At 31.8% G+C, this 26,321-nt stretch overlaps 7 protein-coding genes across 7 annotated transcripts; 4 read left to right on the plus strand and 3 right to left on the minus strand.

The window, feature by feature from the left end:
• Positions 1-1,412: 1,412 nt before the first annotated feature.
• On the plus strand, positions 1,413-7,511 carry Gp150 (glycoprotein 150). The gene is made up of 8 exons (XM_070643441.1): positions 1,413-1,716; positions 2,084-2,193; positions 2,253-3,640; positions 3,706-3,799; positions 3,860-4,072; positions 4,140-4,235; positions 4,293-4,842; positions 4,900-7,511. The coding sequence occupies exons 1-8, from the start codon at positions 1,437-1,439 to the stop codon at positions 5,181-5,183; spliced, it is 3,015 nt and encodes a 1,004-aa protein (XP_070499542.1). The 5' UTR covers positions 1,413-1,436; the 3' UTR covers positions 5,184-7,511.
• An 893-nt stretch (positions 7,512-8,404) lies between these two features.
• On the plus strand, positions 8,405-10,092 carry T3dh (Type III alcohol dehydrogenase). Its single transcript, XM_070643066.1, has 2 exons — positions 8,405-8,566; positions 8,663-10,092. The coding sequence occupies exons 1-2, from the start codon at positions 8,514-8,516 to the stop codon at positions 9,981-9,983; spliced, it is 1,374 nt and encodes a 457-aa protein (XP_070499167.1). The 5' UTR covers positions 8,405-8,513; the 3' UTR covers positions 9,984-10,092.
• Positions 10,093-11,019: 927 nt separating this feature from the next.
• On the plus strand, positions 11,020-17,812 carry LOC139092699 (peroxidasin homolog pxn-1-like). Its single transcript, XM_070643217.1, has 4 exons — positions 11,020-11,537; positions 16,245-16,455; positions 16,640-17,189; positions 17,388-17,812. The coding sequence occupies exons 2-4, from the start codon at positions 16,267-16,269 to the stop codon at positions 17,708-17,710; spliced, it is 1,062 nt and encodes a 353-aa protein (XP_070499318.1). The 5' UTR covers positions 11,020-11,537; positions 16,245-16,266; the 3' UTR covers positions 17,711-17,812.
• Positions 17,706-20,067, minus strand: LOC139092698 (regulator of nonsense transcripts 3B-like). The gene is made up of 3 exons (XM_070643216.1): positions 19,750-20,067; positions 19,372-19,695; positions 17,706-19,097 (listed from the first exon to the last, which is right to left on the minus strand). Exons 1-3 carry the CDS (start codon positions 20,002-20,004, stop codon positions 17,829-17,831), a joined length of 1,848 nt encoding a protein of 615 aa, XP_070499317.1. The 5' UTR covers positions 20,005-20,067; the 3' UTR covers positions 17,706-17,828.
• Positions 20,068-20,078: 11 nt separating this feature from the next.
• sub (subito) lies at positions 20,079-22,425 on the minus strand. Its single transcript, XM_070643215.1, has 4 exons — positions 22,288-22,425; positions 20,847-22,227; positions 20,415-20,676; positions 20,079-20,355 (listed from the first exon to the last, which is right to left on the minus strand). Exons 1-4 carry the CDS (start codon positions 22,382-22,384, stop codon positions 20,179-20,181), a joined length of 1,917 nt encoding a protein of 638 aa, XP_070499316.1. The 5' UTR covers positions 22,385-22,425; the 3' UTR covers positions 20,079-20,178.
• Positions 22,426-22,669: 244 nt separating this feature from the next.
• Positions 22,670-24,036, plus strand: RpS23 (ribosomal protein S23). Its single transcript, XM_070643086.1, has 4 exons — positions 22,670-22,754; positions 23,124-23,283; positions 23,497-23,695; positions 23,885-24,036. The coding sequence occupies exons 1-4, from the start codon at positions 22,751-22,753 to the stop codon at positions 23,951-23,953; spliced, it is 432 nt and encodes a 143-aa protein (XP_070499187.1). The 5' UTR covers positions 22,670-22,750; the 3' UTR covers positions 23,954-24,036.
• Positions 24,018-24,925, minus strand: LOC139092611 (protein OPI10 homolog). Its single transcript, XM_070643085.1, has 2 exons — positions 24,825-24,925; positions 24,018-24,764 (listed from the first exon to the last, which is right to left on the minus strand). The coding sequence occupies exon 2, from the start codon at positions 24,757-24,759 to the stop codon at positions 24,160-24,162; it is 600 nt and encodes a 199-aa protein (XP_070499186.1). The 5' UTR covers positions 24,760-24,764; positions 24,825-24,925; the 3' UTR covers positions 24,018-24,159.
• Between the last annotated feature and the right edge of the window lie 1,396 nt (positions 24,926-26,321).

A 26,321-nucleotide genomic window follows, 5' to 3' on the forward strand; every position in this document is an offset into this window, starting at 1 on the left:
TGTTCGGCTGTTGCTGCATCCAACAAAATATTTCAAATATTTCTTCTTGCTATATCCCGCTGAAAATCATTTACATTCGCTAAAATATTTCAAATTTTTTTAATTGAATGAAATTTTTATTTTTCATTTTCTTCTTCATTCATGCCTTCTCCTTCTCACTTCCTCAATATTTTTTTCTTTTTTTTGTGTATTTTTTCTGCTTCTCTTTAACGAATATCTCGTGATGTGATGTCTTGTCAGACTTTTTGACATGTGAAATTATTTTGCTGATGTTGATGCGGTAGGAGAAGTAAAAAAAAATAGTTTACACTCATCGGTCAGATCGGTGTGTGTTTGGATGGTATTAATGAGATGTGATGAAATTCATGAGCAGCATTTCATGAGCTACTGAAGTTTCTATTGATTATTGGCAGTGTAGAGTATTTTTTTTTTTTGTGTGTAGATGGATGACAAGTTAGAAGAAGTGTTTAGATTGTAGTTTTAATAAATTAGTGTTGGACTAGATTGGAATTTGGGGTATCAAATTATATACTTAGTTGTCCTATTTAGCCATTTATTCGCATTTTCTGCAAGTTGCTAGATAACAGACTACTTACTTACTTCGCTGGACGTACAGATCAGCTGTGATTCTAGACTCTCTTAGTTGACGTCAAAAATTGAATTTTTCTCTGGCTGCCCTTTGGTAATTGCTACTCAATCTCTATTAATAGCCTCCAATAGATAAAAGACACAAAATGTTATTAAAGAACAGAAACTCCGAATTCAAATGATGCAGGTTCGATTCCTACTTCCAAACAAGTGCTGGTCGATGATACAAGAGTTTATTCAGAGTTTATGACACTTTCTTCAACTTGACTCCTAACCCTACCAAAAAATCATGACCTAACTCACTCAAATCCACCTTGTGTCCATCAAAAAGTCACAAAACTCAAAATTCTGTAAAAATTTTCCATTTCACAAATTAAATCCTCATAAATGTATCACATTACTGACCTCAATGACTACAAACATTCAATTACATCTTCTGAAATTGTATACAGAAAGTATCAAAATAATAAGTCACATTGTCAGTATCAATTTGCCCCACTTCCTCAAAATATCTTCAAATGTCAACACAAAGTAAGCACAAAAATCTACTGCAAAATGTTTGCAATATGATAATTAAAGGCATTAAATATTAAAATTAATTAGAAAAGCTGATAACAAAGAGCAGCTCAGTAATTAAAATAAAGTTTGCGGAGAACAAAGAGCTAAGATCATCTAGACAAAGCGTGTTAATTGAAATCAAAACACCATAAAATAATGAAATGCTTAAAAATGTACATCTTATGCCTGATTCTGAATGGATGTGTGTGAAAGAATTTATAAACAAAAAAATCACAAAAGCAAAATTTTCTCACAATTTATTTCTTTTTTCTTTGTTTCTTTAATCCAGGATGAGGAGCCAGTTGAAGCTGGTATTACTCCTCATTGGGGTTGTGGCATGCGTGGTACACGCTACCACAGAACCAAATTTGAAGGACAATGAAATCTTAAAAGACGATATAAAGGCAACAAAACGTGAATCAAAGCTTCTTGCAGCGCAGGATCCACGTCTTAATAAAATGATTCAATTACCCAAAGACAATCAATTGGATGGAATAGTCAGCACAAAAGGAGAAAAGAAAAATTCAAAATCATCAACTGAGAAGGCATCTGTCAAGGATGATGCGTTGAGTAAGTTGGAATAATAAGTGGACAGAGTTGGTGACTTTGGGTTTTGGGTGAATTTTGGGGAATTCAGTTTGGTTCCTTAACAGACAATGGGTATACTCACATGGCTCATGATGAAGTCGCGTCTCATTGTCTACTTCCTGTCTATTAGGGATTACTTGGCTGTTTTAAGCACTTTTAGATACTAAACAAGAACAGCTCCAACATAATATGAAACAGCAAGGTATTTTGAGCCTAATAAGCCTTAAGCTTACCATAATCACATAAACAGATCCCCATACCAACGCCAACCTCAAGATCACCATCTCTGCCAAAGTCACTCAACAAAAATGCACATTAATTAAAAATTTCTTTCAATTATAATTTTCAGCATTTAAAAATGATAAGTTGGAGGGCGATATGATTAAAGACATTTCACATGCCGACGTCGGAAAAGACGATATTGATAATGTGGATGCCACTTATGATGATTATTATGATGTAAGTCAATTGAGCTGTCAAAATTTTACTCATGCTTATTAATCAATTTCTATTTTTAGGATGAGGGTGAATTTTCAGATGAGGATGATGACGACGACGATCCAAATACTGGAACTGACACAAACACGATCAGTAACAATAATACTAACAGCACAAATAATACAGAGACAAAACCAGCAACTAACAAGACTGAAAAGAAGACAGATGACGATGAGTTGATTGATGATGAGTACAATGACAATGAGGGTGAGGAAGACAGTGATGATGAACTTGAGGAAGATGATTTGAATATTGATGCCAATAAAATTGAAATGAAACAGTGTCCACGCGATTGTATATGTGAGAGAAACATGCATGCTTATTTTGTTGCCACATGCAGTCGTCTTGACTTGGAGACTCAATCATTTGCCAATCTACCGATTACTGATCTTCAAGTTATTGATATTGGACCACAATATCCAATTGTACTTGGCGTTGAATTCTTTAAGAAAATTGGCTTGGAAAATGTCACTTCCATCAAAATTGCAAATAGCTCAATTGAATACATCAGTCCAAGTGCCTTCAATGGACTCAATGAATTATATTCAATCAACTTGACAAGCATTGGAATTGATTTAATTCATCCAGACACTTTTGCTAACAATACAAAATTGAAGATATTGACACTTTCAGGAAATAATTTGAATGTAATGCAAAGTCTTTCATCACCATACACTGATTATATGCTTAAATCACCATCAATTGAGGAACTTGACATTTCAAATTGCAATATGCAAGCTTTCTTGCCAACAGCATTCAGTCAAATGAAAAATATCATTTACATTAATTTGGCAGGCAATAAATTGGAAACATTGCCAGAAGGACTCTTTGACAAGACTGAAACTATTGAGGAATTGGACTTGTCATACAACAAGATTGTTACTTTACCAAAGAATATCTTCAACAAGACATCACTCGCTATTTTGCACTTGAAATACAATGAAATTGTCTCAAACTTAGAATTCATCACTAAGGATGTCCAAAAACTTGACATTAGCTACAACAGAATCACAACAATCAACAATCAAATGTTCAAGAATATGGAAAATTTGAGCTTCCTCTCATTGAAAGGCAACAAGATCAAGAGAATCAATCCAGCAGCATTTGTACCACTCAAGAACCTCCGTCATATTGACTTGTCATTCAATGACCTCGACTCACTCAGCAGCTTGACATTCTTGAAGAACTCTGACTTAGAAGTCATCCGTATCAATGACAATATTAGACTCAAGACACTTCCAGCTGATGGATTTGAGACAAATGCCAAATCCTTCCATGTCTTCTTGTTTGACGCATCAAACTGTGATCTTTCAAATCTTGGCGAAAATACATTCAAGACAATGCCATTCATCACACGATTGTCATTGAGCGGAAATAACATTGAAAATATTCCAAAGAACTTGTTTAGGTGAGTTTTGGAAGCAGCTGGCTTTATGATTTATAGATGATTTATTGATTTATTGTTCTTTTTAGTCCATTGCTTCGCTTGATGGACCTTGACTTGAGCAACAACTTGATTGCAACCTTGAATCAACAAATCTTCTGGAACAATCAGGATCTACAGATGGTAAGCTGTCAATTTACCTGAAATGACACAAAATTGAGCATTTTCTTGTCTATTTTGTAGCTTAATCTCGCAGCAAATCCATTGGAATCACTTTCACCAAAGATCTTCCAAGCAACACCATACTTACAGAAATTGGATGTCAGTGATTGTGATTTAGTTACATTATGGCATGACTCTTCAATGAGCATTCGTGTAGGCGAACTTTTGAAGAACTTGAAGGTATTCAATGCATCCAATAATGACATTAAGAACATCTATGCTAGCGATTTGAGTGTAAGTATTAAATTGGACTGTTTTGTATCTTAATCAGTTCTGATCATGATTTTTTTGGAATTTACAGACCATGAAGAACCTTAAGGTCTTCGATCTGAAGAACAATCCATTGGAATGTAATGATGAATTCAGAAACCTTATGAAATTCTTGGGACAACGAAAGGTAAGTTGACTTATCATTCTCTGGACCAAAAGTTTTAATTCAATTCCTCATCCACAGATAAGTCTTGGAAACCGCAACAACTTCGGTGAATTAGAGGAAATGAAATTATCATTCTCAGAAGAAATGAGTCCAGCTGTTGAATGGAATGAATTAGCTCGCAAGATCTGCAAACGTAATGAAGAGAACAAGCTTAATAATGAGCAAGTTTTGGATGAAATTAATGATGAAGATGAATATGATGATGTTACTGATGATGATGACGATGACGATGATGATGACGATAATGACGATCCAGATGACAAGACTGTCGATATTGTTAAAGAAAAGGTTTCAACCAAGAAGCCAATTGTTCCATCAAAAGCACCAAAAGAGAAATCAACAGCCAGACCCAAGACAACAACAACAACAACTACAGCTGCACCAGCTGTTGTCGATTCAAATAATGAAAATGATACATCAGAAGGTGAGGATGAATATGAATATAATGAAGAGGATGCTGATGATGATGAGGAAGATAGAGAAGATGAGAGCATTGCTGAGCAGCCAGATAAGAATCTTTTGCCAGAAGTCATTAATGTCATTAAGAAAGTTGAAAATCGTATCTTTGGTAAGATTTTGGGAATTATTCATTTAAGTATTGGAACTAAATGTCAAATTATTTTAGGTGGCCCTAAATTCGATGATGATGAAGAGGAAGAAGTCATAATCGAAGAAGCAGTCGTACCATACAGATTCATCTGGCCAATGATGATTGTCATGCTCAGTATTCTTATCGTATTACTAGTTATAATGTTCGTTATTTCATCGTGCATGCGTCGACGTGGTGAACGCTATCGTCAAGCATTGTTACAGTCAAAGAAGAATTCAATAATTTATCAGAAATTATCAGAGGAGATAATCCCACAAACCCCAAGAGTACATCGATACACTCCAATTGCACAAGTATAAATATGATACAAAATTATTAACCGTCCGTTCTTCAAAACTGAATGGAGTTGTGCCTTCAACTTTCTTTCTTTTGAGTTTTTCTTTTTATTAATCATAAAAAAATATTATTATTTCGAAATGAGCCTTTAGTGAATATTTTGTGGTGTAATGGTGGATGAATGGGATGATTGCCTTGAAGCTGGATGAGTTAATGACTTTCTGGCGATTGTCTGAACGTCATTTGAGAGTTTAATATTCAATTTTAATCCAATTGCATCTCGAAGATGCTAAGATTCCCTATGTTACAATGTTTTATTGAGATTTTTGAGACTTAGTTCTAATATACAAGTAGAACAAGCTTTCTGCATCCAGTTAGGTACCTAATACAATCAGTTTTCAATCAAAAATTACTCAAACTTGTTTAAAAAGTCAGAAAATTAAATTTTTGATGGTTCTGAAGCTTTAATTTGTATTAAAATCGTTAAATTCACCAAAATTAAACTATTAGCCTTGCTTATACAACCTTATGTCCAGTTTCGATACTGAAACAACTTGAATATTGATTATTTCGATCAAATGACTTTAAATTTTTCCAATTTCTGACTAAATATTCCCTTTCGAAGTAAATCAATCAATTCTTAAATATCCAGCCACAGCTTCAGACTCTCCATCATCCCCCAAAGCACCACAAGATCAATAAATGAAGCAATTTGTAAATGAAAAAAAGGCTTTTGTGATTCAGTCTATTATTTTATACAAAAAAATAATCAGCTTTTATAGAATGAAAATATGCGAGGAAAAAAAAACTTCATAATTATGCTACAACATATACTAAAAAAACCCTTTTATCTTGTAGATGAGTACTTAAACACAATATGGTACATATATACATATAACACTGATAAATTGCCGATTTAAAAAATAATGAAAATATTTTTCACGTTGAAACAAACTAATGAATAATTAATTAATAATTAAACAGCAACAATAATATTTTTTTGTGGTAAGGAAGTGATTGGAAGTGAGAAGGTTGGTTGCCGAGTTGTGAAACAGCTATTTGTTGGGGAGATCAAGGTATCCGAGTGGTATGTAGAGGCTAATTTCAATTTGAACAATCAAATTGGGGTATAAACAACCATCAGGTTGGGTGTCGTCAATGCACTTCAAGTTCAAACCGTCAAAGAAGTGCCTTAGCGACTACATTGTGCTCTTTGGGCTGGTACATGTAATATTCAATGGACTAGCTTCAAAGGACCATATCAGCATACTTACATCCTTATTTTGCTGACCTTACAGATCAATTGTGATCCATTGCCTCATTTCAACATGCTGAATATCAAATTTCAAGACTCTAAACCCCATCCCTGCTCGGTAAATCGACTGATTACTCCAATCACTTGCTTACTAAAAACTGAATTGTTCTATGGGGGTTGGTTACTTACTAATCCAACAAAATAATGAGTTTTTTAGACTACTGAATCCCTTTACCCCAACCTGTCATTATTGAAATCGATTCTCTTTGTCATAGAGTGGCACTTGGCACCTCAGACATCTCCCCACACCCCCTTTGAATATAAATATTGATGAACCCCCATAGACAAAATTATTATTATTATTATTATTTTATACATAAAAGTTTATTCTACTTAGTTATTAAAGAATGTGCTTGAAACACAAAAAGTGGATGTGGAAATTGAAATATTTAGACGAAAAAAAAGAGTTTGTAAAGTTCAGCAACACAAAAAAAAACTTCAAATTATAAATTTTAAGATAATTTTTTTTTTCTTATTAGACATTAAAACTTTCTATAAATTTAACATTCCTTCTAAAACAAAACAAAAAAAAATAAAAATCTATTTAATATTTTTTTTTATATAAAATTGAGGTAGGAAAAATCAGGACTTAAAGAATGTATCATGAATCGTGCCATTTGTCGAGGATTATTTTCGCAAGCATTTAGGATGAAAAAACAAAAAAATTTCAATTAGGCAGCAAAAAAACAATAATTTTTTTTTGGAAATACCAAGTCTCACCTAGTCCTGAGAACATACATGATGAAAAATATTAAATTAACTTTAATTTTCTTTCGACAAGAGAATAAAATTTAATTAAAAACTATCTGTATTAAAATATATGAAAAAAAAATTAATTTGAACTTGATAGAGATACATTATAACAATAATTGATAAAATAATATGTTGCTCTGTTAGGTAGGTGCATATAGACACATAATTTACGAGAGAAATGAAATGAAAAAAAAAATGAAATAAAATAATTATTCAAGATCGTTTTTTGTAACAGATTTATGTGAAGAATTTTTAAATAAACAAAAATGGAAAAAGCTCAAAATCTTCTTCTGTTTTTATTCATTAAATTTTAATTTACTAGTTTTCAGGTCAAGGACGTTTCTTATATTTAGAGTTCGGGGGTATATTATTCAAGCAAAACTGGAATGGAATATTTTGCGCTTAGTCGACTTAATTTGGAGATTACACAAATGTCAAGAATGTCAAGATTATAATTAGACATATGATCGACCAATTCCAACTAGCTCCACTAAGAATAATTTAAAAGAATTTCAGACAGAGTCTAGAAATCTACCGTCTTTAGAAAACCCAAATTTTTCAAGCATACAGAAGAATCGCAAAGAATATGTATTGTTGGGACAGAAACACAATTTTAGTTACATCTGTTTTGGTTGAGATTTGCAAGAGAAACGTCGGTCAGGAGCTCCAAAAGTTTGTAGCTTGTCAGAAGATTTCTAAATCGGAATCAGATGAAAACTGTTGTTTTGAAGTATACTAAACACAGGAACATGGATACAGTAAAAATACCCCAAAAAACCTTTAGCTTATTAGTTAAATTGTTGAAAATCCGAGCTGCTATGAAGCGTTTTGCGGCTTATAATGTGCCACCGAGCCAATTTCACATACTCAATTGCTTGCAAGATATCATTTCTTGCAGTTCAGGTTTAGAAACACCTAATCGGACATAAAAAGTCACCAAACTAGCTATGTCACTTATAATAAACCAAAACATCATTAAAAGCTTCAAAACATCGTTAACTTATTACGTCCGGCTATAAGAAGAAGGCACGGTCTGTGAGTTTACAAAGTTAAAACTCAAACTGAATCCAGAAAAATTCAAAAATTTCAAAACCTTTCAGTTTAATCCACCAAAATTCATTACTAAATTAATGTAACGTTCACTTTTCATCTCATATCAGGTAATTTTTTGTCAGTCTCGCCTTCGTGATATGAAAACACAACAAAATCAGTTGTTTACAAACAGAGCTGCGCATTCGTTGCTGTTATCAGTAAAATTTTTTTAAAAAATATATTTTATAGCAAAATGATTCCTAGAAAGAGAGTTTTGGACTTGATGACAGCAATTACTAACGTATCGTGAGTTTATTTAATAAATTATCACTAAATGACCTTCAAATTGAAGATTCATTTCTAAATTGCGACTAAAAATAATCAAATATTCATAATAAATAGATGCCGCTGTCCAGCACATTCGCGAATGCACGATTCACCGCCGTCAAAAGAGACTGCATTTGAAATGACAACAAATACAGTTCGATTTGGTCCAGGTGTGTCACGTGAAGTTGGAATGGATGTAGTAAACATGAATCTGAAGAATATTTGCCTCGTCATTGATAAAAATGTATCTGGACTTCCATCAGTCAAGACACTTTTTGATTCATTATCAAAGGAAAATGTCAAATTTGATATTTTTGATGAAGTTCGTGTCGAGCCAACGGATGGAAGTTTCATGAAAGCCATAAACTTTGCAAGGAGCAACAACTTTGATGGATTTATAGCCGTTGGTGGAGGCTCAACAATCGACACTTGTAAAGTCGCAAACCTTTATTCATCTGATCCTGATGCTGACTTCCTTGACTATGTCAATGCTCCGATTGGAAAAGCTAAGGAACTGACAGTGAAATTAAAGCCAATGATTGCACTTCCAACAACTGCTGGAACTGGAAGTGAAGCAACTGGAATTGCCATTTTTGACTTTAAAGCTTTGAAAGTCAAGACTGGAATTTCTTATAAGGCATTGAAGCCAACTTTGGCATTAATTGATCCACTTCATGTCCTGTCACTTCCAGAAAAAGTTGCAGCTTATTCTGGATTTGATGTTTTTTGTCATGCATTAGAAAGTTTCACAGCTATTCATTACACTGACAGACCAGCACCAACAAATCCAAAACTTCGTCCACCGTATCAAGGATGCAATCCAATTTCTGACTGTTGGGCTCGGTTTGCCTTGTCGACACTCCGTGAAAACTTCAAAAGAGCTGTCTACAATGCAGATGACTATGAAGCACGTTCCAAAATGCATTTAGCATCTGTCATTGCTGGAATTGGATTTGGATCAAGTGGTGTGCATTTATGTCATGGACTTAGCTATGCCATTTCTGGACTTGTCCGTAAATTTGTTCCAGGAGGTTATTCCGATGATCATCCAATAATTCCGCATGGATTGTCTGTTGTGATGACAGCACCAGCTGTATTTGAGTTTCTTGGATCATCATGTCCTGAACGACATTTGGAAGCAGCACAATTACTCGGTGCTGATATTACAAATGCAAAGAGATCCGATGCTGGACTTATCCTTGCTGATGTTGTTAGGAAATATATGAATGATATTGGAATTGAAAATGGATTGAATTCTTTGGGATTTACAACTGAGGATATTGGAAAGCTTGTTGAAGGAACATTGCCGCAAGAAAGAGTCACTAAAATGGCACCAAAAGCACAGTCACAAGAGGATTTGGCAAGAATTTTTGAAGGTTCTATGTCAATTTATTAAGTTATCAAAAAATAAATAAGAAATTGGAAATTTATCAAGTATTTTGTTTGTTATCAGCTTTTTTGTATTGCCATCATTGATCCATAATAAAATTTATATATTAATCAAATGGTTTTTAATCATACCTCAAATTGATAGGGTCGTCGAAGGGTCTAGGATGTGGGTATTGTGCGGGTCACGTAAATTGGAGTTGAATCTGAACTACCGGGTTCGAATCCCATGACATTAGCTTCTTAAAGAGGCAGTTTAATGGCGAGAACTAAGAATTAGGCAGCATATAATGCTAGAACAGGTCATGAGTGAGGTAAATGGTAAGAGAATAGAATGGAGAGCCGTAAATTCACCGTTGAGGACTAATATGGAACAAAACTGAATATATCATTTAATCCATGGGGTTTATTCAGAATTACTGAATGTATAGCTAAAATTCGTTCCTTCATGCTTTTAGAAGCTTTAATTTTCAAAAATAGAATCTTCATTACACTTGTCTCAAATTATCCTGGCTGTACAATTATACTACTTACTTACATCCTTGGCTGGGGCGCACGAGGGCTCATTGTCGCACGTAGGGAATGTCTGAAGACAGCTCTATCCTTCGAAACCTTCTGCCAGTTCATGATATTAATGACTCTAGCGTCCTTTTCAACACATCCAATCCAGGAATTCTTCGATCTTCCTCGCGATCTTTTGTACAATTATAAACTTTTCAATATTTCACAGCAAAAAAGTATCAAAACATCAATTCAATCATAAAAGCTGCCTAAAAGCTCTAAAACAAACAAGAGTACACACAATTCACATCAATATTAGTGAAGGATCGCATAAAACAAAACAAAACTATTCTCTTTATTATTATTTTACAACAGATAATATTCATCCACACATCCATAAATGCACGTACAAATACAAACAGTAGCAGGTAGAAAATATGAAGCATATCTCACAAAAAAACAAAAAAAAATTGTTATCACTGCTACACATAACAAAATTAACAAAAAAAAATTGAGAGTACTCAGTCACAACTACAAACTCAACCAATCAAGAGCTTACGGAGAATGAAAAAAAAAATTTGTTACAATTTCTTAATCAATTGACGTTCAACTGTCGTGCTGATCAGATCGTTACTAGTTTTTCGGTTTAGAATAAAGTCAAGGAAAAATTAATCAAATTAATTGATAAAAATGTGACTTTTTGGGCATGTCAATAAAATTCTTAATCGAAATAGAGCAACAAGTGTCAAATGTGAACCTGCCGTGTGACTGTAAATAAGGCTTAAAATATAATTTTTGTGATAATTTTGTCATCATCTGATAAGAAAAAGTATTTACAAAAGAAATAGACACAGCCGATATAAGCCAAGTGTAAATAACATTTCTCATCCATCTTTAAGTCAGTTCTGTTCGTATGTGATGAACTCATTTTGGTGCTCAAACATAAAAGGCACTTAAATTGATCTAATTAATTAACAAGTGGCTGTAAAATATAAAAGTGAGACGTGATTGATCAATTCATATCAGTTCATCCAGCAAAAGAGGTCTTAGTATTATTTTTGAGGTGAGTTACCTTCGTAACTTGATGGCTTTTTTGGTCAGATTTCGAATTTTTTGTTTTTAAGTCACAATCAATTAATACACAATTATTATGGACGTTAATTGCTCACTTAACCGAGTCATAATTTTCTTCGTTTTCTTTTCGAAATTAGACTAAGACAACGATTAAGGTTTTTTGGGGGAAATCTGTGCATTATTGTTTTTTAAGTAATTTGTTAGACTATTAAATCGGCATTTAAAGGCCTTTAAAAGTAAACATAAGCATGCTAATGTTACGATTTTTAATCACTTATTTTGGTGGGTTTTGTGAAATTTTTTGGAAGTTTGAAACAGTTTAAAGCAGGAAATCTTTTGAATTATGCAAAATGATCAGATTTGAGAGTTTAATTAGTCAGATATTGTTCAATAGAATTAAAAGTTGTTGAATTAAGGCTTATTCAATAGAATTATAATTTACAGTTGAATTGAATTAAAGTTTTCAGAGAAGTTTTTGGAAAAGATGATAAGTTTTTAATACTTTTTGGAATTGAATCTTATTTGATTTTAGAAAAAGCTATGTTAGAAAAAAAAATTGCATTAGACTTTATAGCTTTTCGCAATTTGTAGAAATGACTTCACAAATTATGTTCAAAATATCAAATACAATTATTAATTTTAACAATTTCTCTAACCAGATTTGGCAGGACTCCAATGTCGCGAAGCATTTTTGGACTTTTTTGATCTGAATTCACAAAGTTCTACAAACTTTACCTTTAACTAAGAACACGTAACTGACTAAGAATTTTTGATAATTTCTAATCTTTCTGAACTATTGATTTTCATTTTAAGTGTTCAAATTTTAAAAATGAAAAATTTGATAAATCTGTGTTATTAAAGATTCGAAAACTTTTGAAAAATTGCCAAAAATTTGAGAAATTAATAAAAAAAATTGGAAAAAAAATTGAAAAAAAAATTGAAATTTTAGAAAATTTAATTTGAATTAAATACGACAATATTTTGTAGACTCTGGAATTCAGAGTATGGATTCAAAGGTCAACTTGAATTTTGAACTTTCAATTTAAAATATTTCTAAAATAATCGCTAAATTTGATTATATTTTTCTAATAAGAATTAGAGTTAAATTGAAAAATCTTTAAAAAAAATAGTCAAAATTGATTAAAACCTTAAAACACCCAAGAAGATAATTATCATCTAGAATAGAAACTCTGCAAGGACTACGTGTGATAATATGCAAATTATGCTACAAAAATGAGTAATTGTCTCTCTCACGAGCATACCTAATTCTCTATAATTTTCTAAACCGAGCCTCCTGTCACTAATACTACTTAAACTAGGTATATTATCATAATTTCTACAAGGTCATAAAAATAACAAAATTTGTGCATTAAAAATCTATTTATGCTTCTTTACTAATCTGCATAAAATTTATTTTTATGTTAATTTTCGGGATTATAGTTTTGTTAGAATTTACAGCACGGACATGAAGCAGTGCACAAATTTCTCACAAACATAAAATTTTACAAGTGCAATAAATTTGTCATTTCCAACAGAAACGACCGATGTAGCAAAAAATTCACTTCCATTCATTCTGAATATTCTCAAAATGCTGAATATGCTCATCTCCTACATCAAACATTATCACAATTGCATCACATAAATTTATTTCAATTAAAGACAGTTCAGAGGCTTTTTTGTGCATGTGATGAAAATGAGCAGCAGTATCATACATGATCGAAACAATAGAAAAACTTAAATTAATTTTTTATTTACAACTTTAAAATGCCAATAAATTCTTCAATAAAACATCGAATTGATGTATCTATAAATTAATTTGCGAGATCTATAGAAATACTTGAATTTACGTCAATGTCATGGAAAAATGTTTCATTTTTTTTGGAGTTGTTCGATTTGCTCGATTTCTTTTTATTGGGAAATCACTTATTGCTATTGCTTTGTTTGTGGTTCTAAGTTCTGGTTAAGTTTGTAACTTGATATGATAAAATGATCTTTTTATAGCTTTGTGAGTCACGAATTTGTGAGTTTTTATCTAAATTCTATCATTTTTTGAAATTTTAAAGTTGAAAGAGTTTTAAATTTTAAGATTTGAGATTCAAAAAAGTTTGAAATTAAGAAGAATTTAGAAATGAATTATTAAATTCCTAGTTGTGTAAGTGTAAATTGAAATTAGTTCCAATTAAAAATGTTTAAATCAAAATTATTAAGATTTGTAAAATTGAAAATTCATAAAATTAAAATAAAACTGTTTGAAACAAAAGAATTTTTAAGTTTACAAGTTAAAATTAATCAAAAATTATCATTCTAGGTTTTTAAAGTTAATAATTTATTTAAAAGATAAAGTTGTTTAATCTTTAAACCTTAAAAATTAATGAGTAAAAACTAAAAATGCGTAAAAGAAAATTAAAGATTCAAAAATTCAAAATTTTAAAAATTTCAAAAACTAAAAACCAAATTTCACATGATTTTCTTTGAAAAAAGTTTAAAATTTCTTCAAATTTCATTTCATTCAATATTTCAATCTTTATTTAATTTTATTTACAAAACCTCAAAAAATGAAAACATTTCTTCTTCTAAATTCCCTCAAAAACATAAATTTTCGTGGTTAATCGTTAAACAAATAAAATATTATGATTGATTACAATCAATGTCTTATTGAGATCAATTTATTTGGATCAATGAACGCACAACTAGTGACATAGACATCAACAAAATCTCATTTTCATTGTTCATTATTATCAACTTTACAATATTTATGTATTTCTCTAACTGATCGTGTCTACTGCAAAGTGAATTCATAACAAATGTTTTTATTTGATAAGGAAGTGGTGATTTTTGTGCAATTAGTGACAAATTAGATGATTTGTAGAAAATTCTTTTCAATTTCATTCTGGGAGACATTAGTAATTTTTATATGAAGTTAAATGTCATTCAAAAATCAAACAATTTTGTTTTCATGAAACTGCATTTGGAAAATTTGATAGAAAAGTTTGTTTAAGATGTGAATCATAGCAACCCGAGCGACACAAAAGAAGAAGGGACTTCAAAACCTCTGTTATTACCAAGATTGAACAAATTACGGTATTAAAAGTTAAAGACAAGATAATATCCAGTTGATGACTAGTTCTAGCTGTTTTTTGTCCTCAAATGGAAGCCACCTCCTTGTGAATGCCGTATGACAGTCATTTGGATGCTAAGTGGAGGTGGCTTCCATTTGGTGTTAGTAAAAGACATTTTGCGGATCCTTAAAAGATCCATGACTGAGTCTTCTTCTTCATTTATGTCTCTCGGGCTAGAATCTGTTGTTATTTATATATTGTTTACTATAAAATGAACAATGATAAGAACAATCTTGAACTCGTTGCCTTGAACTCAAATTAATATGTATTAAGAGTATTCTCACAGAATATATTGGAATCAAAGGCTTCAAATCAACTCCAAATTTATCAAAATGGTAATACATTTACTGACATTCCCTAAAAATTGAAACAGTGAACATAAAGTGAGTCATGAATTAAAAAAAATTGAGAGCATTAATCAATTCAGTTGCAAATCATGTGTCACATATTCACAGAACAAAAAAAGACAATAAAGCTTGACAAATTTAATCAAATTAACTATCAGACTAAGCCTATCCCATAATCAATTATTGATCTTCCTCTATTCTAATCTCAATTCATTCATGTGAATCTCATTTGCATAAAAATAGAATGCACATAGTGCACAACAGCTCACCACACTGTTCCAAATCACTGGACACTCATATTTCGTATATAGGTTTTAATTCAATTAATATTTTCTTTAAAGTCGGAAGCTAATTGAAGCTAAATGATCACAATTGACTTAAAACCTACACTTTTCCCTTCGTTTTCACTTCCAGATGCATTTTTACGCTAACGAAACTGGAGAATGATTAAATTTCAGTAACTTTTTCATTCATATCACTTTGATGTGATGCATTTGGTGCTTGTAATGGGAATCTATATGTTGGGGTTGCAAATATTGTGCATAAAGTCACAACATAAAGTTTAATTTGATACGTTTTGAGTTCTTTATTCAATGGAATTTTTGTGTGCAGCATAAACTGAGAAATTATGCTACGACTTTATATTCATGAAAGGTCAAGAGTCACTTGATAACCTGACATATTAAGTCAATTTTATTATTTACTCAATGACTTGATGAACAATTTTTGTTTTGTTTGGGTTTTTGATGTATATGTGTTTGTTTCTATTTAGTCTTGACTCGAATTTTGAATTTTGACAATTTTTGTGTCATTTGTTTTAAAATTAAGCATTTTTCATTAAAAAGAATCAAATTTAAACAATGTTACAAAATTTTGATTTTTAACGGTTTTGTAAAATTCAAATTTCTATCGGTTTGTAGAATTCAAACTTGGAACGGTTATCTGAAGTTCAAATTTCAAACGATTTTGAAAAAGATCAAATTTGCTATAATTTTTCAAACTTAAAAAATCCGTTTCAAATTTTATAGCAACTTAATTTACTCAAATTCATTCATAAAAATTAGTGTATTATTAAAAATCATGACTTAAACATATCATTCAACATAATATCACTTTCCATAAACAGCTATGCATTCAAATATTTGTTAAGCTATCAATAACAATTAACATAATACATGCTCAACTTACTTAAGCTAACTGATCCAATTTCTCTAATTCTCTTCTTCACAGATAAATAACGAAATAAGAAATCATGAATAGCTTTATAGTTTGGATAACATTTTCCCTCCTAATCATCAACATTACCAGCACAGATGCATTCGCACGAGATCCCAGCAAGCCTGTTGGATGTGAATTGGAAAGAGTCAAGAAAATGGTCGGCTATGTCTGCACAAATTTAAATCTAGACAAAATTCCAAAGAATTTGAAATCATCAACAGAAGTAAGCATTTATTCAATTTACAGACAGCTCCACACACAATGCAAAGTTTATGCTTGTCGCAGCATCTCAGCGGTTTAAGTTCTAATTGAAATTAATTAAGAATAAATTGGATGTTGTGTGTTGGAGTCAGAAAGAGAAAATTTATTGGATGTGTATACTCATGTGCTTAATATTTTCATTGTAGGTTCTTGACATTTCACACAATCATATTAAAAATTTACTACGGACATCATTTGAACCTTATTTAGACCTTAAATTCCTTTATCTACAAGAAAATCGAATCAGGGACATTGAGGATGAAACATTTTCAAAACTGGAAGATTTGGAGGCACTGGATCTTTCTGGAAATGGATTAATTCATATTCCACCAGAAATATTCAAGCTACCACGATTGAGGAACCTGTACATTGCTGACAATTCATTCCGGTCATTTGATAACATTCCAAGTCCAATAATTGCGCCTTTACAAAAGTTAGACTTATCAAGGAACAACTTGGAGAGAATACCTAAAGAAATTGGTATCTTGCCAGATTTATATCATTTAAATATTTCATCAAATCCATTAAGGGACTTAACGCCACAGCAATTTTCACCATTCTGTCATTTAAAGGAAGTAAACATTAGTGACTCACGATTGAAGACTATGAGATGCGATTGTGAGAAAGTTACGAGATTTTTGGAAAGGAAGAGAGATATTTACATATTTTCATTTTACTGCGACGGCAATTCTGCTGGTAAATAATTTTAATTAAATTTTTCTTCAAAATTTTAACGGTTTAAATTTTTTTGAAAATTAACGGTCGATTACATTTTGAATAATTTGTTCAAAAAATTTTTTACAGTTAATTTTCAAAATTTTTCTGACCGTTAATTTTCAAAATGTATTTAACCGTTAATTTTTCAAAAATTTTAATTTCAAATTTCAATTCCAGAATGCAGATTTGAAAATTCAACATTCACTGAAACAGACGATTATGAAAAATGCATGAGCATCAGACGACAAGTGCTCGAGCACGAAACAGCACAAGTTACCTGGAGCATCATTGGACTTTCAGTTTTAGGATTTTTAATAATATTCATTGGATGTCTATACTGCATTCATCGCAGAAATGTCAATCAAATGAGGAAGAAGGCAAAGATTAATAATCCAGCAGTAAAGCCTAAAATGACAGCAGCTAACAACAATGATCCAGCTTCTGATGAATCAACAACTGGAAGTCCTGAAAAATTACTTATTAAGCGATCAGATGTGTAGGACATAGCTTTAGCATTAAAAATTTATTACATAAGCCAAAGAAATCTCGTGGACAATCCAAAATTTTAAATTCTATTAAAAAATGTTTTTTAATTAACAACAAAAAAATTTAATTTTTTTATTCTACATTTTCTGACTTTTCTGTTTCAGGCTTGCTATCTACTTCTGGTTCCAATGATAATGTTTCCAACTTTTCAGTCAAAATGTCACTTGACTTAGTTGAATCTTCAACTTGCTCGTCAACTTGACGTTCTTCAAAAACTTCATCATCGCACTTGTCGCTGCTATTTTTTCGTGAACTTTTCTTCCTGCGGTTCCGTTCCTCTCGTGAGTCACGTCTTGATAATTTCTTCTCATCGCCTTTTGGTCTACGAGTCGACTCAGACATTTCATCTGAAGATCTTGCATTTCCATCCGATTTTGTGTCGGAACCTCTTTTTGGTCGGTAAATTTGAATCGTTGGACGATCCTTGTTGCGGATTTGACGTTGTGCTCGTTCATCTCTTTCTCGTTGACGTCTTTCACGCATTTCTTGAATTTTCTTCCATCTTGGATCTTCTTCCTTAAGTTGGTTATCAGTTTCATCCTTATTGTCTGTTGGTTCCGATTTTTCAGCTTCCCTGTCAGCATCTGACTTTGATTCTTTACTGTGTTTGCCTTTATCCTGCTTATTTTCATTGGACTTTGCTGCAGTTTTCCTTTCTTCTTTTTGTTTGGCACGTTTTTCTCTCAGGTCCTGGATTCTCTTGAATCTTGCATCATTCTTCTCATCTGACTTGTTGAGCTGCTCACTTTTCTCTGGCGATTCAGGCTTAACATCCTCTTTTTCTACTGGTTTTGCATTTTCCTCAACATTTTCAGGCTCTTTTGTGTCATTTTTCTCTTGTCGTGCTTTACGCAGTTCACTGTATCTTTTAACTTCACGCTTTGGTGCCTGTGATGACTTTGCAGGTTCCTCAACAGCAGTTTGTGCAGGTTCAACCTTTTTTTCGACATTTTTGGCAGCCTTTTCTCGTTTTTCTTCTCGTTCCTTAGCTCTCTGCTGATCTCGTTCCTGCTTCCGTTTTTCATCTTTTTCACGCTGAATTTTCTTCCGTTCCTCGCGTTCCTTTTCTCGCCTTTCATCGCGTTCTTTATCTCGCTTTTCACGCTTCTCTTTCTCAACATTTTCTTTTTCCGAAGACTTATTGTCGCCTTTTGATTCTCTCTTTGAATTTTTATCATTACGACCGAGACGTGATGGAACTGTTCTGACCATTATGCCGTCTTCATATACAATTTCTTCTTTTGACTCCTTAATTGGCTCTGGAATATTTTTAGCTGTTTGAATCTTTTTCTTTTGTTTTTCATCGTCGCGTTGCTTCTTTTTGTCCTCGATTTTCTTTTTCTAAAAATTGGAATTGGATTGGGAATTAGAATCAGTAAGAAATAAAATTTAACGGTCAGTTGAAATTTAAAACTTGAATTTTGAACTTGAACTGAAGTTGAAAATGTTGTAAAGCCGTATAAATGTCAAAGAAATAATTTGAATTTGTAAGGGTTTGAATTCAAATTTCTAGAAACCGTTTAATTTCTAATTTTTTAAATCCGGAAAGTCATCATGAAATCTAATTATTTTATGTCCACAAACACAATTTCCAGAAGCTAATCATTTAACATACCCTTGCCTCGCGTTTCTCTTCCTTTGCAGCAGCAATAAACTCCAACAGCGGAGTTGATGTAATTTTCTTGTCGTCTTTTATTTGATAACTGTATTCAAGTTTTGGTTCTGTCTTTTGTGTCTCAGTTTCCTCCGACTTGAGCATATCCAAAAAGTTAAGGAAGTGCTGTTCAGTTTCTATTGTGCCAGCATGTTTATCCTTCTTTCGTGCTCGTGACTTTGGAAGTCCTTGAAATGGAGCATATTCTACAATCGCTGGATATTCTGTGCCTCTTACATTGTCAATAAACACGTACTCGTCAAATTTCTCTTTGAAGATAAATATCTGTGGATTAACATTGTTAATAATGTATGTCAATTAATTAAATGAATTCCTTACATCTTCCTGATTTTTAAATTCAATATATGCACGAGATGTCGACTCAGCACCTAATGTCCAATCAGCTTTCACGAAATAAAAGTCTGTATAGTCAGGAATCGGCGAAATAATTTCAAGAAATTGCTCGCTACTCAAATTTGGAGGTAATTTCCTTATTACTATTTTATTCAAGAATGTCTTAACCTTCTTCGGTTCCCTTGGCTTCTTTGCATCCTTATCCACTGACTTTTCAGTCTTTGCCATCTCCTCTGGCATTGTTTTTAATTATTTTTGCAAAACAAGACTTTTGTGATTATTTATCAAGTTTACTAGTGCTGTAGCCCGTTAAAAACAATTCTTTTGAATTTTAAAAATACGTTACAACAAGGGTTTTATTAAAATAATTAAATATAATCATTTTAGGCAAGGACAATACATTTACTTTACAATCTATTCATCAATTTCTATAACATCCTCTTCAGATTCTTCCTCACTGTCTTCGGGATCCTCATTTTCCTCGTTCTCTTCATTTCCACCACGGAATTTCTTCAATTTCTTTTCTAAATAATCAATTTCGGAATAAGCTTCATTGAGTAAGCGATCGTGCCTGATTCTTTGATTCTCCAGCTAGAAATAATATTTTTTATAATTAAATTATGCCATAAATACATTAACAGTCCACATACCTTCTTCTCATAATATTCCTTAAGATTTTTCACATCATTCTCATTTCTCTTAATCAGCTGGTCACGAATTTCCTTTTGTTTCTCCAAGATCTGCATCCTCATGTCAGCAATCTCCTTTTCTCTTTCCACATACTTCTTGCTAAGTCCATCAATGAACATTTTTTGTGAGCGTAGCTCATTAATCAATTGATTAGAGTTCATTGAACTCCATTTAAATGAATCATCCAGTTCTGATTCATCGTGGTCTTCATTTGCTTCCAAGCTGTAAGTACAAATAGGCAAAAGAATTAAAGGTGAGATTTTTAAAAAAATTTCATTTTAACGGTTTTGTAAGATTCAAAATTTTAACAACTTTGTAAAATTTGAATTTCAAACTCAAAAGAGCCGTTAAAACTGTACAAATTCATTAAAAATGTCATTGAGTCTACTTACATGCTTTCATTCCTCAAAGAGGCATTCAGCATCGATGAATGTTGCATAAGATATGAGTATCGAGACGATTTTCTCTTAAAAGTACGGACTTCTGACTTCTTTACAACAATTTGATTCGCAATGGAACCAAATTTAAGTACGTTTAGATTTTCTTCCAAGAAGTCAGCAATGGGATATAAATTAACAATCATAACGAATTTTTCATGTCCCTGTAAGGAACTTTGTAATAGAAATGTGAGTTTTGAGTCACGGACAGGAACAACACGATCTGGATGCTTTTTATTCTCTTTATTTTGATTGCCATTGACAGCTTCGAGACATCTTCCAAGCACAAGTAAGGAATTATTAATTCCACCTGCTTCTTTAAGTCTTTCGCCAATATTTCCAGTCTTTTTAGTTCTTTCAGCTCCAGCCAAGTCACAAAATTTAAAGCTTGACAATTGATACTCCATTCCAGACTCAGCAATCATGTTAATTATGAGTATTGTATGCGATCTACTTGAATGATCATTAATTCCTGTTGCTGCATATTTTATTCGATTTAATCCATGACTAAGAATCTTAAAAGCTGTTTCTATATTGCCTGCAAATAGCCATGTTGCTCCATGAATGTAGGAATTCCCACTATTCGAGAATATCTTTAATGGCCTGACTGTATTCTTACAATTAGTCAGTAGATCAGTGATCTTTTCATTATAAATCTCGACAAAGGATATCCAGACATAAAGTCGGTCAATTTTACTGTCTATGTCGCTCTTTTCTGTGAATTTATGCTCAACATTAATTTCCTCATTCGACCAATTCTTAAGCATTTTTCCTTTATTTAGCTTGTTGGACTCAACGAGGAATTCATTCAATGTTTCAATCTCATACTCAACATTCTCATCACTAAGTATCGAAATTTGGTCATTAAGAATCTTAGCACAAGGAAATGGAGCAATGACTGCATTATATTCCGTAAAGATTTGAGTAATTGCTCTTGGAACAAGTCCTGGTGATGTGTCTCCTAAAATTGTATAAGTCTTTCCAGAATAAGACACTCCATAACTTGCAAATGTACTTCCTCTAATATCAAAAGGATTTGTAAGAATTGGACGGACAATTTCATCATAAATTTGAATCTGATTCACTTTATCATTGAGAATGGATGTAAATTGATAGTGCTTTTCAGTGCTTGTTAACTGATTAATCTGTGATGTTTGTGGAATGATAACTGTATTGTCGTTGAATTTATAGAAATTGCATTGTTCCTTTACAGGTCGCAATCTTAAATAAACATTAATATTCTCAATCTGTTTGGTTTTTGGAACTTCCGATAAGTCAAAGTCATTGACCGATTCTTCATCATCTGCTGTATATGAGCTTAAACCGCGAGTTTTAACTGGAAATTTAAGGAATTAATTGCAAAACCATTAAAATGTTAAAATAATTTGTGATTTACCCTCTCCATTCTCAGGAATTGCTATGTTTGGTTCGTTAAACGTTGGTCTAGAAAAGTCTAAATGTCTAGCTTTCTTTAGTGATGGATAAAAATCCATGATTTTAGTTTAATTTAGTTTAAACAAATAAAAAATGTGAAAAAATCTGTTAAAGTTGTTTTTATTTGAATTTGAAATATTTACTGAGATGACGTATTTTTATAAAATCTACATCGACCGTTACACAATGTCTCATTCACGGCCATCCAGGATTAATTTGCCAACTAATCTTTACTAATTTGTTTGGTAATTAATAATAAATGTTTTAAAAGTACATATCAAACGTTTAAATTAAAAATTTTGTAAATGTTTATCTGAGGTGATCAATTTCCGTAACGGATTTTTGAAATTTGAATAATTGTTTAAAAAAGGGACTTGAAAGTACGAATTCATAATTTCTTTCTTTTTCAATTCCCCTCAGAGAAAATGGGTGCGTAAAAATTTTAAATAAAATAAATATTGCTATAATTAAGTGAAATAAGTAACTAAATTTTATCAAAACTTGTTAATTAAGTCGAGATCTATGTGGTGAATATAAATGCAATAACGAAAATTATGAATTTCATTAAATTTTCTAGTGATTTTCATATCGTTTGGCACGTGTTTTACATTTCTACTCATTTCATGTGTTTATACATGATATATCCTTAATTAAACTACTTTTTCATGCATAACTCGATGTCTGTAACATTATTATAGCATTATTTATAGATCCCGACAAAGTTTTGAAATTTTAAGAAAATTAAAATTTTTGTGTTCAAACAATTTTTAAAGTATGTCCTTTTCTATCTATTTGTAGGTAAACCTCGTGGAATTAGAACAGCTCGTAAGCTCAAGACACACAGACGTGACCAACGATGGGCCGATAAGGATTACAAGAAGGCTCACTTGGGAACCCGCTGGAAGGCAAATCCATTCGCTGGTGCATCCCATGCCAAAGGAATCGTTCTTGAAAAAGTGTAAGTATAATATCCAGAAATAAGTGAAAATATCAGGAAACATCCAGTTATGTGTGTCTATTCGCGGTATTATCCATGTGAAGTTGGTGCTTCTAATATCCAATCACAGGATTATACTGTGAGTAGCTGCGCGTCCGAACAGTCAACAACTATTAGTGAAAATAAAATATGCTCAATATTAAGCTATAAGCTAATAAAAGTAATTATTTACAGCGGTGTCGAAGCTAAACAGCCTAACTCTGCTATCCGTAAGTGCGTCCGTGTTCAATTAATCAAGAATGGAAAGAAAATCACTGCATTCGTACCCCGTGATGGTTGCTTAAATTACATTGAAGAAAACGATGAAGTTTTGGTTGCCGGTTTCGGTCGTAAAGGTCATGCTGTTGGTGACATTCCCGGTGTTAGATTTAAGGTAAGCTATACTCTAATTATGAAAAGTTAAAGTAGATTCTAGAATGATGAGCAAATTTATCTCAGAGCCAATCCCATGACAATATCCAATGATTAATATTTAGAGATTCTGACATTATATTCCTCATTCTATAATATACAGCTAGTAAGTCAAGCAATTTACTAATAAATTTTTTCTCTATTCCCACAGGTTGTCAAGGTTGCAAACGTCTCACTCCTTGCCCTTTACAAAGAAAAGAAGGAACGACCAAGATCATAAGCTGTAATGCTAAATATTACAATGATAATATTGAATATCTAATAAAGCTACACAAAATCAAGGCTTTTGGTTTATTAAAGAAATAGTTTTTTTTGCTTTTTATTTAATTCTTAATTTTTCAGCATACGCTAATTTTTGATTTAGTACAAAAAAATACAACACATGATGAACTTGATGAAGGATATAAGCACATTGAGGTAACTGGATTATTTCCAAAAATTTGGATTTTGTTCAAGTCGTCTTTGGAAGTTTTGGAACCAAGTGGCGAGAGTCGATAATGGTACATATGTTTCAGATGGATTTGATGTCATTTGTGCCTGATTTATTGTAAATGAACTTGCATAATTAAAGAAATTCTCGAGCATTCTCTTGCCAAACTCAAAATATGTTGAGGCTTCATTTGTTGCGACCATTGTTGTTTGTTGTGCTACAGACAGCTCTGGTTCAATCGATATGCCTATTTGAGCGTCATGAGATATAGCACCTTCTCCAAATTGCATGACTGTCTCCTGCGTCTCAAGTTCATGTAACTTTTTTAACTGTGATATCTTAAAAATAGCCGATGGTTTTGCATTGCTTATATAGCCTAAATATTGCCATTTTGATGGATTTATTGGATCTGGCCAACTCCAATAAACTGCTGCTGCTGTTCCCGCCGGCAATGGAATACTTCCAGTAAGAAAAGTAACTAAGTAATTAATATTGTCAGCATCCGAGATGTTAATTAAGAATTTAGTGCCATCAATTTGTTGAAAATCTGTTTGAACTAATCGTCCACTTATAATCAAGCCAAAGCACGAAGCCATGCTGACTAAAATTTAATAACTTTATGTAATTATGTTAAATTTTCAATATTTTTAAAATGTTATACTTTATTATTTTTCGCGAAAACAATCGAAAAGCCTAGAAGACATAACCAATATGTTTTTGAATTTATTATGACCGATATTTTTTGGATTGTTGATATTGAAATTTAAGAGTGGAATGTGATGCTGAGAAGTTGTAAATGAATAATGTATGAAAAATTAATTAAATATTTGAAAACCGTTCAACAGCTTTTGTAAACATTTATATGGTTTTAACAACTATTTTGGTCATTTGTATGGTTTTTGATTGTATTTCTTGAATACTGATTGTTTTTGATCTGAAATCCTTTCAACAGTCCATTTTACCATGAATTTGTATGGTTTTGAAACATAAATTTCAAAATAAAATCGTTATTTCAACGTTTTTAGCAAATTTTTTTTTTATTCAAGCAGATTTAAGTATTAAATAAATTAATAAACTTTCTAATATTGCCAGAAACTTCAAATAATATTAAATTGCAAAAGATAAGATCATGAAACGCACCCATCCACTCTTTATATGATAAAAGTCAAGAACCACATGCAAGGTCAATAAACAGCATATCACAGCACGATGGCAATTTTAGAGTTCTTTTTTCTCCTCTAGTGCACAGCAGTTATTGACTATTTGCTTCTAATAGCCAACAAGTGTTTCAATTCTTAAAGTTGTAATCATTGAAAAAATTGATGGACATGATCAAGTTTATCAAACTTTATGCTGACCAAATAATTTAATATATTCTATTTTTTGACATAAAAGCATGCAACAAAAATCATGGCACGAAAGTTAATTAAAATCATAACTTCCATATGTATAGCAACAAATTGAATCACAAATAGTTTGGGAATGAGTAAAAAAGGCATAAAATAGTAGGAGAAAGTTTTAATGGATTATTTCCATGTTTCCTTTAATTAAAATGTTCCTACAGGACTATGCATATCCAACAAAACATTCATCATATTTCCACTTATAAGTAATGACACTTATTTAACTATGTCATGAATTATGTGTGTAAATGGGGTGCATGGATTGAATAAACATTATAAATTGTGGATTATGCTAGTCCTTGATATGAATTGGTCATGATTTAATTAAAAACATATTTCTGTAACGGAAATTTCAGATTTAAAATTCAAAAATGAATTCAGTGTACATAAATCAATTATTCAAACCATAGACCCCCAAAAATGATTCCATATTGTTGCTGACTGTGATTTAATTGCCATTTACCACAGCTCTATGTAAATTCAAATTGATATGTAGCCTTTTTTGAGGGTAAATGAAGATGAAGCATTAAAAATAAAAAAAATGTTAAGCAACTGACATTAAACTCCAATTTTGTACAAGTTACATGAAAGCTGTGGGAATTTTATTAATTAAGGCTTCATCTTGGATATCCACAAATACCTAATACCATTTTTAAATAACATATTTTAAACATGAATTTTCAATTTTCCCATTTTGTTTTGTATGTAATTTAAATGTCATACATCTGAAATTATACACTCTACACATGATCTAT

The sequence above is a fragment of the Chironomus tepperi genome, unplaced genomic scaffold, assembly GCF_022539635.2.
Source record: "Chironomus tepperi strain 1889 unplaced genomic scaffold, CSIRO-AGI_Ctep_v1 contig_309, whole genome shotgun sequence".
NCBI classification, from domain to species: Eukaryota; Metazoa; Arthropoda; class Insecta; order Diptera; family Chironomidae; genus Chironomus; species Chironomus tepperi.

Bases quoted from the DNA above. Each gene is read 5' to 3' on its own strand.
- LOC139092698 (XM_070643216.1), bottom strand. From the start codon at position 20,004: ATGCCAGAGGAGATGGCAAAGACTGAAAAGTCAGTGGATAAGGATGCA. The intron at 19,696-19,749 runs GTAAGGAATTCA...GTTAATCCACAG, and splicing joins AATTTAAAAATCAGGAAGAT to ATATTTATCTTCAAAGAGAA. The intron at 19,098-19,371 runs GTATGTTAAATG...TCCAATTTTTAG, and splicing joins AAGAGAAACGCGAGGCAAGG to AAAAAGAAAATCGAGGACAA.
- Gp150 (XM_070643441.1), top strand. From the start codon at position 1,437: ATGAGGAGCCAGTTGAAGCTGGTATTACTCCTCATTGGGGTTGTGGCA. The intron at 4,073-4,139 runs GTAAGTATTAAA...TGGAATTTACAG, and splicing joins TCTATGCTAGCGATTTGAGT to ACCATGAAGAACCTTAAGGT. The intron at 4,843-4,899 runs GTAAGATTTTGG...AAATTATTTTAG, and splicing joins AGTTGAAAATCGTATCTTTG to GTGGCCCTAAATTCGATGAT.
- sub (XM_070643215.1), bottom strand. From the start codon at position 22,384: ATGGATTTTTATCCATCACTAAAGAAAGCTAGACATTTAGACTTTTCT. The intron at 22,228-22,287 runs GTAAATCACAAA...TTAAATTTCCAG, and splicing joins AATTCCTGAGAATGGAGAGG to TTAAAACTCGCGGTTTAAGC. The intron at 20,356-20,414 runs GTATGTGGACTG...TATTATTTCTAG, and splicing joins AGGAATATTATGAGAAGAAG to CTGGAGAATCAAAGAATCAG.
- LOC139092699 (XM_070643217.1), top strand. From the start codon at position 16,267: ATGAATAGCTTTATAGTTTGGATAACATTTTCCCTCCTAATCATCAAC. The intron at 16,456-16,639 runs GTAAGCATTTAT...TTTTCATTGTAG, and splicing joins ATTTGAAATCATCAACAGAA to GTTCTTGACATTTCACACAA. The intron at 17,190-17,387 runs GTAAATAATTTT...TTTCAATTCCAG, and splicing joins CTGCGACGGCAATTCTGCTG to AATGCAGATTTGAAAATTCA.
- RpS23 (XM_070643086.1), top strand. The intron at 23,284-23,496 runs GTAAGTATAATA...AATTATTTACAG, and splicing joins GGAATCGTTCTTGAAAAAGT to CGGTGTCGAAGCTAAACAGC. The intron at 23,696-23,884 runs GTAAGCTATACT...CTATTCCCACAG, and splicing joins TTCCCGGTGTTAGATTTAAG to GTTGTCAAGGTTGCAAACGT.
- LOC139092611 (XM_070643085.1), bottom strand. From the start codon at position 24,759: ATGGCTTCGTGCTTTGGCTTGATTATAAGTGGACGATTAGTTCAAACA.
- T3dh (XM_070643066.1), top strand. From the start codon at position 8,514: ATGATTCCTAGAAAGAGAGTTTTGGACTTGATGACAGCAATTACTAAC. The intron at 8,567-8,662 runs GTGAGTTTATTT...CATAATAAATAG, and splicing joins ACAGCAATTACTAACGTATC to ATGCCGCTGTCCAGCACATT.